A 14,393-nucleotide genomic window follows, 5' to 3' on the forward strand; every position below is an offset into this window, starting at 1 on the left:
GCTACTGAAGGGCAGAGGAAGGATCAGACTTTTACAGAAAGGCTGCTCTGAGGATAATGTGGAGAATGGACTAGAGAGAGAGCAAGATGAAGGGCAGGGAGACCATGTAGAAGCCTATTGCAGCACTTCACCCATGAGATGTTGGTGCTTGGACTAGGGTGGTGCAGTGAAGAAATGGGAAGTGAATGACTGCAGGAGCTGTAATGAAAGATGGGCACCTGGGGGGTGATTGGTTGAAACTAAGAGGGGGCTAAAAATGACTCAGGTTTTTGGCTTGGATGGGGTATCATTGAGAGCCAGGAGAGGAGGAAGTGTTGGTTTGAGGGAAAGTTTAGTGATGGACATGTTGAGTCTGAAGTGCTTGTGGTACACTCAGATAAAATATCCAGAAGCTGGTTTGATGTTCTGGAAAGACGTTTGGACTCAAGATACAGGTGTCAGCAGATAGGTGGTAACTGGAGCTACTGGGGTGAGTTGGCAGTGTTCAGAGGGGAAAGCAGAACAGTAACACTCATGAACCAGGCTACAGAAGAGCGCCTTTAAAGGAGACCAAGGAAAAGCCTGAGAGGAAAACGATAGGAAAGCGAGCAATCATTGAATGCTTTTGATGTCAAACAGGAAGACTTGGAAATGCCCACTGGACTGATCAGGTGATTGTAAGCTCAGGCGGGAAGCAGTTCTCATGTTGTAGAAAAGCTGCTGAGGTCATTCACGTGTACACTGAAGGACTGCTGTGTGAGGGCCTCTGCTAGCGACTGCCACGTAACCACCTTACTTAGATCTTACGGCAACACTTAAGCATTAGTCTCATTTTCAACAGAAGTCAAGACTCAAGTATTTTGCCTAGCCACATTGCTAGTGATAGGAACCAACCCTCAATCTAGAACACCATCCAGCCTGTGTTCTTTCTATTCCTCTATGTCCAAATCCTGCCAATGTAGGATAATTGGTGATTTTGTTCAACAAATACTGAGATGCCTATGTGTGCTAAGGGTAGTCACTCAGGCATGCCCGACTTTTTGTGACCCCATGGACTGCAGCCCCACCAGGCTCCTCTGTCTGTGTGATTTTCCAGGCAAGAATGCTGGAGTGAATTGCCATTTCCTTCTCCAGATCTTCCTGACCCAGAGATCCAACCCAGGTCTCCTGCACTGCAGGCAGATTCTTTACCAACTGAGCTACAAAGGAAACCCTATGTGTGCTAGGCAGTAACAAGTTTTGGGGATACGGCAGTGAGCCGAACAGTCAAAAATGTCATGCTCCTCACATTCTGGAGATAGTCAATTGCAAATAAGCAGCATATCACAAAACATCAGCAGACATGGGAGATACCTACAGCAGGGAAGAGAGGAAGGGTATGCCCAAGATTATACTTAAGATAGACAGTGTGGACCCTATAAAGTGATATTTGAGCCAAGACCTGGCAGGGGAAGACAGCCATCACCCAGTTATCCACAGGGTAGCAGGAACAGAAAGCCTCCGGTGCTTGGCACATCCCGGGACCCTCAAGGAGGCCAAGGGCGTGGGAACAGAATGAGCAAGAGTCAGTGGCAGAAACCTAGATCAGAGAAATACAGTGTGGGTAGAGGGAGGAGTGGGGGACACTAAATCAGACCTAGGGCCGTGTAGAACAATTTTAAATACTGATTTAAAAATCTAGGTGGGAAGTCACTTTGGTAGATTTTGTGCTAAGTGGTATTTTTCTTGAAGATGCCTCATCCTCTGGCTACTGCTGAAGAGACTAAAAGGAGAGTGAAAACAAAGGCTGGCATGGTACCGAGGTGAGAAATGAGAGCCACAGTGGAAGAGGGGAGTTACTCAATTTCTAATGTTTTGAAGGGAAAATCAACAAGATTTGATAGTTGGACATTGGGTTTGACATCAGGCACTTGCCACTGGAGATCAGAGCAAGAAGGAAAAGAGATGTTCTGAAGTCTCAAGAAATTGTTAAATGCTGCTTATGGGATAATGAATACCTACTAGTTAATAGCTCTGAAGTTACTGGTGATCTCAACAAAGTTCTGGTGTAGGACTGAAGTGCAGCCTGTTAGAGAATGTGAAGGAGTCGACAAAACGAAGACCACCTATCTTGCTGATACATAAAGGAACACCAAAGTTGGGTATGATGTGGAATCTTGGACATGTAACTGTTACATGTAACTATTTGTACACTGATACCAAAGCACTGTCCTTGATACAAGAAACATGTAAATACCGTCATTCCATAGTGTGGCAGGTTGTAAAATGCTGTTTTCTTTTCCCCCCGCACAAGATGGGAATATTACTCTTTAAGAGGTATTTGTTCTTGAAGCATCAAGGTAGGGAGGTATCAAAGTACCCTCTGACAAACTAATGCACACCAGATTTAACTCTGGACCTTCTTTTGGCCCAATTCTCTAGCTAAATTGGGAGAATTCTGGTTGTAAATGAAGCCAACTGAATACTTTGCTAAGTTTCCCCCTTGGGGAGGGTTGAATAGAGGTGCCAGGAATGCCATTTTTATCTATAGCCTAGTAAAGTCAGCTTCTTGATACGCCTAGTTTTAATCTCATATTTAAAAATTATCTACCAGAAACTATAAATGTTGTAACTTCAATGAAGTCTGCTAGAATACAGGAAAAAGCTAGCTTCAGTTCGAGTAAGCAGACAGTTTTAATGGTTACTGTGGGGTTTCAAGGAACTTCCTGGGAGGGACAATCAGTGAGAATGCATTCACCATGCATTTCAGTATGACGATGAAAAGATGTCAGCCAAGTTCAAGTTTTGTTGCTATGCATTAGTAATGTCCCTCCCAATTCAGGAGACTTCCCAGCACTGTTCTTGATTACAGGAACTATATATTGGTTACTTACAGTAACCTGAAATAAGGAGCAACGACCACCTTGAATTTCCTAATCAAAATTATGTATATTTAAAGTTCCTAAGTCCTAGCTCAAAACAAAAGCTGTCACTTCATATATTTGTATGTACTACTTCAAAGTTTAGTCAAAGCTATGGTTTTTCCAGTAGTCACATATGGATGTGAGAGTTGGACTATAAAGAAAGCTGAGTGCTAAAGCATTGATGCTTTTGAACTGTGGTGTTGGAGAAAAAGGAGGTCAGTCCTGAATATTCTTTGGAAGGACTGATGCTGAAGCTGAAACTCCCAATACTTTGGCCACCTGATGCAAATAAGTGACTCCTTGGAAAAGACCACGATGCTAGGAAAGATTGAAGGCAGGAGAAGGGGATGACAGAGGATGAGATGGCTGGATGGCATTACTGACTTGATGGACATGAGTTTGAGCCAGCTCTGGAAGTCGGTAATGGACATGGAAGCCTGGCGTGCTACAGTCCACAGGGTTGCAGAGTTGGACATGACTGAGCAACTGAACATACTTTAAATGTCACACAACTTTATCAAGTATCACAATGTTTATTGATAGATACAAGTATATAAAATCAGGGCATGAACATGACTTGATAAATTAAGTAGACTTAATTTCAATACTATAATAAGAGGGACCAATTCAAATTCTCACCATTTGTTTCACACCCACAAAGACCACTTCAAGGGCATTTACGATCTCTCAAAACTGATCAGTTTTGTGCAAGTAAACCATGTTTCTTTTAAAAAGACTTGTGCACTTGCCCAGGCTCAAGGATATTAAAATCTAGCACATAAAGCCCATTACTAGAGGTAGAAATACAGGCAATATACTATTACGGCAACAACCATCAATTACAGTTAAGAATTTTTCTGTAACAACCAAATGGATAATCAAATATTGCAACAACTCAAGTATTACTGAGCAAAGTGCATTTCTACAGTATTCAGTGTTGCTATTCAGTTTTCTAACTTAAAACAGCCTATGATAACTGGCAGCAAAGAAGGTCCTTGCAATAGACTGCCTCTGCTTGAGAACTTATGATGTAATTATTGCATGCTGCTAATATACTATCTAAACATTAAAGATACTCCTAAAATATTTGATGGTAGACTATGATTAAGACATTACACTACAAAAAAACCTTATGCAGAAGGAAATCCTAACTGACGTGCTTCTGCTTTTAAATATTGTGAAAACATTACAGCGGAATGAATTTTCGCAGTGGTTAGGTCAAATGCAGTTACATCATAGCAACAGTATGTTTTGCACAATTTAAGGCTTTGGCTGGTTCTTTTAGTCGGCTTCTTCCTCTGATTCTTCTTCTTCAGCAGTTTCTAGCCAGGTTAGCCACTGATTCACCTGTAATTTGTAATTTAACAAAATAAGTAGTACTTAGAAGATATACAGAACAGCAGTATTCCCAATCAACCAACCAACTGCCCCAAGAACAAAAGTTTTTAGACAGTACCACACATCTTATAATTGCAAGCAGTGTTCAGAACCTAGCATACAAGCTGTTTGGGGCTTCCCTGATGGCTCAGGGGTAAAGAATTGCCCGTCAATGTAGAAGCAGATTTGATCCCTGGGTAGAGAAGATCTCCTGGGGGAGAAAATGGCAACCCACTTCAGTAATCCCACCTGGAGAATTCCATGGCCGGAGGAATCTGGTGGGCTACAGTCCATGGGGTCACAAAGAGACACAACTGAGTGATAAACAATTGACACAAGCTGTTTATGGGCAGTTAATGCGGGTGTCAATTCTTTGACACCACTCCCATCACACTTCAGAACTGTTTTAATATGGGACAGTGGCTCATCCCAAACTTAAATGTTAGCAATGCTGGGGAGAGAGGAGGGGGACAAAGAAGATCCCAAAAGAGTAATTTCTAGTCCCACCCAGAACTTTAGGACCAGATTCCCCAAGGACAAGACTAAGGACAAACACTGTGACGGTGATCCTCCTGAAGACTACTACAGACTAGCATTTCTCAAAGCCTGGCCCCTGGGAAAAGTAGTACGAGAATCTCCTGAGTTGTATACCACACGCAGACCTAAGTCAGAATGTCTACAATCAGACCTGAAACTTCCTTTGAAAATTACCTTCCAGGTGACTGATGTACTGATGTATGCTGTGGAATCCCCTGACATTATAAAAATTTTCCTCAGGGCTAGAATTCATTTTAAGTTAGAAAATCATGGTATGCAATATCACCAGGGCTATTTTGCTTATATCTCACTTTAAAAACTTCATTAAAGTAATACCAATTAAAATGGAAAAAGCACAACAAATTTCTCCAAGATTTACCTGGAACAAAGCCTTGCCTTTCCCTGGAAACTCTTGGGTTATATCTTCTTTCCAAGCCAAGAAAGCTTCTTCTTCAATAATTTCCATGTCATAGAAGTGAACAAAAAAGCGCAGTAACATGCCTAGAAGACAAAATGTAACCCCATTATTTAGTGCAACAACTGCCCATCCATTTGTCGTAATTATGATGCTAGTCCTCTCACCTTTTGGGAAGTTGCTGTTGTAGCAGTGCACCTGAAGAGCATAGAGGGCACTAACTTGTAGATCAACATGATCATGAAGGAATTTCTGCATTACTGGCTTGAAGGAAAGAAGCAGTTGTTTTTCCTGCTCTAACTGTTCTTTGGAAGGAGCAGAGGAAGAATCTGTTTCATCACTGGGTGGGTTTACTTCACTAGAAATGTACTGTAAGAAGCTGTACAGAAAAACATCTTGTTACAAACTCCAAATGAAAAATTTCTAATTCAAGAAACAGATAATTCTCAATCCCTTGCCTTGTAGACTTTCTTTCTAGTAAACTAAACACAGGCTGTTTTCGATGCAGAAAAGCACAACTTTGTTATCTTACCTAGTCATTAAGATGTTCACAAATCCTTTATCTACATGAAGTTTGGGAGAGATGTTATCTTTAATCCATTTATATATGGTCTGAGGGGATGGATCCAACTTTATTTGCTTTAACAGTTCCTTCTCTAGTTTGAGAAGTGGGAATAAGAAACTCAGTCCCTTTCCTTCCAAGATCTCCAGCATGCGGTCCTTATTTTGATCAATTTCTGAAGAGACAAAGCCATTCCCATCATCAGGTAGTTCATTTTACTCAGTTGGCCTCTTAAAACTGCTTTACAAACAATTTTCCAAACACACAAGATTTATGTAAAATAATGAAAGAACTGAGCAAAGGAAACTTTGTATTTGGACCAAATGAAAATAGTCACATCATAGTAACTTTTTTATAAAGGTGAAGTCTATCTGTGGTAATGCTTATTGTTATCCAGACAAGATAATCACACTGACCTATATAATAAATTCACCCAAAGTACTAAGGACTTTTAGATCTAGTATTAAAAACAAAAATCCCCAGCATTCTCTTACCTGGGAGCATTTTCTGCATATTGACCTTGCTCTGTTGAAAAAGCTCTGTTAACCATTCTCGATCTTGTAATTTAGCTAATTGCTGAAGACAAAGTAAGAAGAGAGGAAAATGGGTGCCACTTTCCAGTGGTTGAGCTAGTTCCGAAATGCTCACCAGCTCTGAAATGATAGCACGAGCTGCAAACTGTGCTAAATATGATTTCACCAAGGGGATGTCAACCTCCAGTTTGGGGCACTGGTCCAATACATTCAGGAAAGCCTGAAAGGAATATAGTACATAGTCAGTTCATAGTCAATTCAAATTTAAGAGTTCTTATAGAATCAGAAAGTGTTCTACCTGCATGAAGTTGTCACTTGTGGCTATCCCTTCCTGTTTGAGTAAACTGATCAAAGAACTTGCTTTTTCTTTATCTTCATCACTTCTATCCAGTGACAGGATGATTACTTTGCTTAACATCTCAGGAAGGAAGTGTTTAGGAGCTCTCATCTCTCTCACACCATTGACAGCTTCATTTGCATTCCCACTATTCAGGTATTCAGTTACAACAGTTTCCTGAAAAGAACGAAATCCAAGTATCTTTAGTTTTCCTGCCTCAAGTACACCCCCATGAGCTAAACGATGAGATTGTCTGAAACTCACAGTTAGTTTAAGCAGTTCTTCCTTTGACGGTGGTGGCTTTTTACTGGTTTTGGCAGGCTTTTCCTGGATAAGTGGTGGATTAGTTTTGAGACCAAGCTGAGGTGTCTAAAAGAACAGCAAAATGATTAAGTATAAATGTTTAATAACCTTTTAATCGTTAAAAAAAAAGTGCTTATGAAGTTGAAAGCAAACATTAAAAAGCAGTCTTCAGACATCTTCAAAAGCTACCAGAACGATTGAAAATGTCCTACTACATACATCCCATACCTGTCCCAGAGGTGGCGTTTGAGTGCGTGGTGGTTGTGCACTAGGAGGAATCATAGTTATTTGGGGCTGAAGCTTTGGCACTTGATTTTTATTCATTAGGAAAGACTGAGCAGGCCTCAAGCTAATCTAGAATCAAAAACAAAGCAAAATGGATATCCAAGTTAACAAGCAGCAAACTAACATTAATTGCAATGCTCTAAAGTTAATTCAGCATATACACACATGATGGAACCTGTGGCAGAAATCTAAGTTAAACGACTAAAAATGTTACTGTCATATTTAATTTATAGCAAGAAAACTAAAGATCTGATCCAGACAAAAATACAACATGGCTATAAATCTTGTATTTATACCACAACTTTCCAAGGATTAGCATCAATAAAACATGAAAATAAAAACCAGAAAATTTAATCAGAGCTTAAAAAACGTTTTACTTTATCCTGAGTCATTCTATTTGCAGGGAAGTCACAACCAAAATCTTGACAACCATTTTCCTTACTCTAACTGAAGACTTGCCCTCATATCTCATAATCTTCGCTCATAGGACGCTGGACATTCAAAGAAAGAAAAAGTAGTACAGAAAAGAGAGAAAGAAGGTAAAGATAAAGAACTCCAGCATTAAGTCCTCTTAATAATGCGTCTTTTTTTTATAATCATCGGGCAAGAGATTTCTGAATTGACAAACTATGGTATATAAATAACATAGGCAAATGTACCTCATCTGCATTAAGCTGTCCTTTCTTAGAAAACCGAGGTGGCATATCCTTCGACTGTCCTTGCAGCTGGGATAAGAGTCCCTGACTCTGGTTATGGTAGAGCTGGCTTAGCCCCTATTTCAGAAAGAGAGAAAGAAAAGTCTAGATAAAAAGGGGTCCACAAATTATGGTAATCAAGTACCAAAGTGATGAGGCCAAGCCACAAGAAAGCTTAACTGCATTTGCCCAGAGAAAGTAAAAGATGAAACAGAAGAATAAAATTCTAACCTAACTGTCAAATAAAGTGATGTGATTTTACTAATACTTTACTAATCTTAATAAAATCATTTCACCCAGTTTGAAATAACTGTCACAGATATAAATTTGGTTTAGAAAAACATTGTTTTTAGGTTTTCTAAACCTAAAACATTTACACTAAAAAAACAAAAACACAATACTAATCATATGTATTCCAAAATTTAATTACTTGTTGCCTAAACATCCTTAAATGTATTCTTACCTGGCTTTTCATAAACTTGCCTCCCATCTCCCCAAACTGCGACTGTGTGGGAGGCATGATGTGTCCCCCATGGCCATTGAAGAGCTGATTTGAACGATGGCGCCCCATGGTGGGTGAAAATCTATCCTGGATAACTCCTGGACCAGTACCAATTCCGCTTCCTTAAAATATAGACACGAAGAACTCTTTACCATTAAAACTGTTAAACTCATTATTTAATGCAACCAAACTATCTTTTGTTCAAAATCACCTGGCATTTGTCCAAACATATCAGCAAGTCCTCCAAGTGGGTCCCTATCCATTTTCATCCTGGGTGGCATAAACGGTCCCTCCAGAAAGAAGTCACTTCTCATCCCTTGAGCCATAGGAGCAGGAATAAACACTCCTAGATCCTTCAGAAATAAAGTGAATAAACACTTACTTCTAGACACTATTTTATATAAAGTGAAAATTCTTACAACAGGAAAATCAGAAATACTTCTCTGGATAAGAGTGCCATTGATGCATTCTTTTTTTTTTTTTAAATTTTATTTATTTATTTATTTGAGTGTACCAGGTCTTAGTTTAGGCATGTGGAATATGGTTCCCTGACCAGGAATCAAACCTGGGCCCCTTGCATTGGGAGCCCAGAGTCTTAGCCACTGGACCACCAGGGAAGTCCCCATTGATGCATTCTCTATAAACAACTTGTTCTCAAAAGAGAATACAGACAGCAAAAACATTAAGCCCTACTGGTTAAGACAAGACAGTCTCAAATAAAGATGTTTTAATAGGGTTTTTGTGCCATTATAAACATAACACTCACTTAATGATTAAAAAGTAAAGCAAAACTTACTTTTACTGCATCTTGACGGATTTGATTGATCGTCTTTGGTCCATTGTCAAGAAAAGCTTTGCGAGGAACCCAATGGTGTTCTCGCAACTCTACGGTATCCTTTAATATAAAAAGTTTTTAATAAATATTATTTCAATACAGTAAACAAGAGTCAGCTTGCCAACACACCTAAAGAAAACAGTTTTACCTGCAGCAGGAAACGAATCCTCGCCGGCAATTCCTTACTTAACATCAAGGAGCACATTCGGGCAAAGTACTGATCCATTAAGGACTAAAAGAGAAAAATAAAAATGTGTACTGCTTAAGACTTCAAGATATTATCAAAGTTAATGACTAGAGGCAATCCTCTGTATCACCAAATAAGCTGTTTGATTTTAATACAATTATGACAGGCTATTTACACTATTTCTGTCAGCAACACACATACCTTGGCTCGTTCATGGTCTAATCTAGGCCCCACTGTCCTCATTATCTGACAGAGGCACTCCAAATCCTCTCCCATATCTTTGAGTTGGACTCTCTTCTTTTTTTCCAAAAGCTACCAAAAGAAATAAATGCCATGTTGTTTACAAATTCTTCTTGGTTTAGATGTAGCACTTTTCCATAAGTTTCCACTAACGCATACAGTTCCTAGTGTCTAGCATACTATTCTTATCTGGTTCTGTTCAAGAAATTTCTCCAAATTGAGCAATTTAAACCTAAGTAGGGAATCAGTTCTATCCCTATCTTGCAAAATATACTGCATACTTCCATATTTACAACATTTAAATAGCAGTTTTGCCAGCAATCTAAAATATTTAACTAGCACACCAAGTCTCAGATGGCAAAATTGTAATTAACTCATCTCCCAAAAATGATGTACGTGATGATTAATGAAAGCTTAAATTCACAATCAGTACTTACTGTTTTGATGCACTTATGAAGGATAGATTCATGAATAAGATCAAGCTTTCCAAGTTCTCCAATGAATTTGATGTTCCCCAACATCTTGATCTTGGCAATAGCTCTCTGTTCCTCCTCCTCAGGGAGGAGGGGATTTTCACGCTTATCATAGACTAAAAAGAAGAATAAAAACAACATTCACAATTAAGTTGAACATACGCAGTACTGTGTATTAGTTGCTCTATCATGTCCTACTCTTTGCGATTACACAGACTATAGCCCACCAGGCTCTCTGTCCATGGGATTCTCCAGGCAAGAATACTAGAGTGGGTTGCCATTCTCTTCTCCAGGGGATCTTCCCAATCCAGGAATCAAACCCAGGTCTTCTGCACTGCAGACAGATTCTTTACCATCTGAGCCACCAGGGAAGCCCTACACAGTACTGCTGCTGCTGCTAAGTCACTTCAGTCGTGTCCGACTCTGTGCGACCCCATAGATGGCAGCCCATCAGGCTCCCCCGTCCCTGGGATTCTCCAGGCAAGAACACTGGAGTGGGTTGCCATTTCCTTCTCCAATGCATGTAAGTGAAAAGTCAAAGTCAAGTCGCTCAGTCGTGTCTGACTCTTAGCGACCCCATGGACTGCAGCCTACCAGGCTCCTCCATCCATGGGATTTTCCAGGCAAGAGTACTGGAGTGGGGTGCCGTTGCCTTCTCCTGTACTACTAAGTATTAAATTCTTACCATCAACATTTCTGGTTCGGTTTTCAAATTCATCTTGTAATTTGGAAATTAGGAGGCGTCTGAATGTCTATAAGAAACGAGACATTTGTCAGGGTTTGATAATAAAACCTTCCAAATCAACTTAAAATAAGCAAGCACACACGCCCACTTACTGTGCTTTGCTTCTGTCCTGGTTGACCCTCTGCTGCTGGGCCATCAAAGTTTGGTGCATCTTCTGCCAATCGCAGACATAGCTGAGCATACAGTGAGCTATACTTTGGCTCTTCTAGGGCTTTGTCCACAATCTACAGAAAATATGCCATTTAAAAAAAAATTAAATATGACAACTTTTGGAAAAACCTTTCTTTATAACTTAATACTTCCTTGTAGTCTTAAGGATCTTGAATCGCACAACAAACTTCTGACAAATTCCCTATACAAATGCCTCACTGGTAACCTGGAAATAAGCACATCTCTTTTGGAAGGCTTCTTACGTGAACTTAAGATGAGGTATGTAAAGTGCCCAGTACCACAGGCCGGAAAAATGTAAGCACTAAATGTTAGCTATTACAGAGTACCAAAAAAGTCTAATTACATGTATCTCGTACTAATAAAACCCTCTCCCCTTTGAGGAGTTGAAATTACCTTGGAAAAATGGAATCACCATAAAACTAACTTTTTCAAAATGTGGTATTTTGAAAACCAAAGCAACCCCCAGCCCCCAAGAGCCTGATAATCCAAGTAAGCCAAGCACAGTATATACCATTTCAAATTGACCTCTTAAGTTTGATACCATCAAAAGTAATTAAAAACAACAGCAACAACAGTGTTCAAGTATACATACACTTAACTCACACCTCAGTTTTAGAAACAACAATGAAGTGTATAAAAACAAAAGCAAACAACAGAAAACCACTCAAAACCCAACCTGGGTTGAAAGTATTTTCCTCCTCCTTTCAGTTAAGCCAACATTTAACTTACCAGCAGTATGACCCCTTTAAGGATGAGTTTAGACTCTACACCCACATTGAGGAGCTCAAGGCATAGCTTGTCAAACTTCTCAGGAGTAAGCTTGTTTAATATGCTATGAAAAAGGAATCAGACTAGGTATCACCAACATACAAAATTATAGAGTTAAAAAATAGCCTTTAAATTATGCTTTTTCCCTTTCATCACTTTCCCCTTTAACATCAAGACATTTTTCTTACCCATCTAACCAAAGCAGTGTTGAAATAAACCTATTTAAGAACACCTATCTAACTGGTGGGGGTTCCCAGCGACTGGGCAAGAAGATCTCATTCTCAAAACCCAGATCAAGAGCCTCCCTCCTTAATATCGAGGCTAGATACAGGAGCTAAACTGTTATATTTTGCCATCACTGGCTTACACACCAGGTACAGAATATGTCAGCACAATAGGTTTCTGCATTTTAATCTAATGACCGAAAGCAACTAACTGAGCCCCAAACAGTGATGTGCTGATTTTCAGCTTAAAACTGTCAACATTGGCATTTCACAGAAGTAGTTAATACAGTCTCCCCTCCTTTTTAAAAGACAAAACAGACCTAATAAACTTACCCTCTTACTTTCCTGAAGATTGCATCATGTCGTTCTTTTTCATTTGCGGAGTTGTTTGCTGCGGAGTTGTCATCTCGTCTAGTGCTTCGTGCAGGAATCCATTTCTGAGCGTTTTGCCCTGGGGTTTTCCCCAGGAACTCGCTAGTAAAAATTAAAGAGAATTAAAATAAGACAACTTAAGCACAGCATCCAGTCACATATCAAGTATCATACAGATCAAAAATCCTTCTAAATAGAAAAAAGTTTAGGTTTTCTCAACTCCCTTACAACTAAGCAACTCTTAATCAGTGCATCAGAATAACTTGAGGAAATTTGTTAAAGGAACTCCCACGCCCACCCCAGTCTCTGCTGTAGTGGCTTGGGGTAAGACCTGATTAATTCCCATCTCTAGTAAGCTCACAGGTGATGCCAGTGATGTTGGTCCAGGATCTACATAGCGAAAACCCACATTTTCTAATGTCTCATGACCATGTTATACACTTACAGATTTATTACTATAATTTGGTGTGAATGTTTGAAGAAAAAACATCAGTGAAAATAATCCAGAGTAAGAGAATAAAAGAGTAGTTTGAGAGCCTCAACTCTTATTAGATGATTTGGCTAAAGAATAATCAAGAACTGATAGTCTATATTTAAAATATGTAGCAGAAATCAAGCCCATTAATATTAGGATTGCTGATGTCCTACGAACTATATGTTGTAATGTTAGAAAGACCCTTAACCTCAACCTGTTATATAAGTCACTCTTTTCACTGTTTACTATACCTGTTGCCAGCAGTCTTGGGATAGTGCTGAGGTGCACCCCTACTTCCTCCTCCGCCCGAAGAAGCACTATTGAAAAGAAAAACTTTTTTTAAAAAAAAAGTACACCCCAAGTATGTTTCACTCAAAACAGATATAGCATCTCTTTAATTATTCTGCATTACAGTACATCACAGATGAAGACTGAACTTAGGCCCAATGGAAAGCCAAGTAATTACATTTATTCTTCAGATAGCTAACAGAAAACAGTGGAAATTTAAGGGCTTTAAAGAAAGGTACATGCTCATTATAAATTAATCCTGCAGCACAATTAAGTCAGAACTATTTGGTGTGGTTATTCTTTCGGTCCTAATAATTGCCAAAACAAAATCTACACATACCTGAAACGAGAAGCACCCCCTTCTGCGATCGCACTCTCCACTTTGGCGGCTTGACAACGAAGAATCTTCAAAAGAATAATATTAATGGATGGGGTGGGGAGGGAAGAGGATGGGAGAAATGAAAAACCTAGAATGAGAAAGAGTACCAAAATTAGTCACCGCTAACACACAAATTTGTAAACCCTCCTTCAGTTACAATGTATTTCAGCCTGACACTGCAGTTGATTGAACTTACACTGCATTGCAGGTCCCGTAAGACTAAAATAGAACGTACTCAAAACACAAACTAACAGTAAAATTTTGTTGGCCACTTGGAAATTCACTTGTGTTCAAGGACGCAGCAAGTGACTACATAGCGATAGAATCAATCTTTGAAAAAGCCACTTTCTGCCTCCTTTACAGCTGAGTACGGAGATCAATAGTGGAAAAATGTTAGCAAACGGGCACACCATGTGAAAACGTTGTAATATTTTGCTGCCTCAACGACGAGCAACACTGAGTAAGGGGTAACTGAAGACGGCTTTTCCCACTGTCCACCCCTTAACTGGGCGCAGAGGGCCTGAGAGGGAGACGTGAGGCACACAGCGGCTGACATCGGGCAGGCGGAAAACCAGGGCCACAACATGGCAGCAGGAACCTCCGCCCCATTTTCCCCTTCCTGGGAACAAAAGAGCAGTGGATTCCTCTCACCCAGGCCCGAGTTAGGGAAGTGCTTCCGACAGCTTCCTACCGAAGCCGCCGGCGGCAAACCTCGGGGAGGAGCGGAGGCCGCCCCCGCGGCTAGGCGCCCGGGTCTTTGTTCTCGGGCAGAAAGGCGGCCTCCTTCCCACCCGCCGCCGCCTCCAGC

At 40.1% G+C, this 14,393-nt stretch overlaps 1 protein-coding gene across 1 annotated transcript in view; it reads right to left on the reverse strand.

Moving 5' to 3' along the window:
• Positions 1-3,395: 3,395 nt before the first annotated feature.
• The window catches only part of EIF4G2 (eukaryotic translation initiation factor 4 gamma, 2), a 12,052-nt gene continuing 1,054 nt past the window's right edge, over positions 3,396-14,393 (reverse strand). Inside the window, exons 3-24 of the mRNA XM_010829377.1 lie at positions 13,988-14,105; positions 13,547-13,673; positions 13,170-13,235; positions 12,405-12,545; positions 11,809-11,911; positions 11,001-11,132; positions 10,849-10,915; positions 10,128-10,279; positions 9,652-9,762; positions 9,412-9,495; positions 9,225-9,323; positions 8,640-8,781; positions 8,390-8,550; positions 7,891-8,004; positions 7,175-7,300; positions 6,908-7,012; positions 6,605-6,820; positions 6,268-6,526; positions 5,744-5,948; positions 5,379-5,590; positions 5,176-5,297; positions 3,396-4,229 (exon numbers count right to left, since the gene is read on the reverse strand). Of these exons, the coding sequence (XP_010827679.1) occupies positions 4,164-4,229; positions 5,176-5,297; positions 5,379-5,590; positions 5,744-5,948; positions 6,268-6,526; positions 6,605-6,820; positions 6,908-7,012; positions 7,175-7,300; positions 7,891-8,004; positions 8,390-8,550; positions 8,640-8,781; positions 9,225-9,323; positions 9,412-9,495; positions 9,652-9,762; positions 10,128-10,279; positions 10,849-10,915; positions 11,001-11,132; positions 11,809-11,911; positions 12,405-12,545; positions 13,170-13,235; positions 13,547-13,673; positions 13,988-14,105 (2,928 nt within the window). The 3' untranslated portion in view covers positions 3,396-4,163. The remainder of the gene's footprint in view (positions 4,230-5,175; positions 5,298-5,378; positions 5,591-5,743; positions 5,949-6,267; positions 6,527-6,604; positions 6,821-6,907; positions 7,013-7,174; positions 7,301-7,890; positions 8,005-8,389; positions 8,551-8,639; positions 8,782-9,224; positions 9,324-9,411; positions 9,496-9,651; positions 9,763-10,127; positions 10,280-10,848; positions 10,916-11,000; positions 11,133-11,808; positions 11,912-12,404; positions 12,546-13,169; positions 13,236-13,546; positions 13,674-13,987; positions 14,106-14,393) is intronic.

This window comes from Bison bison, unplaced genomic scaffold (genome assembly GCF_000754665.1).
Source record: "Bison bison bison isolate TAMUID 2011002044 unplaced genomic scaffold, Bison_UMD1.0 scf7180017864503, whole genome shotgun sequence".
NCBI lineage: Eukaryota > Metazoa > Chordata > Mammalia > Artiodactyla > Bovidae > Bison > Bison bison.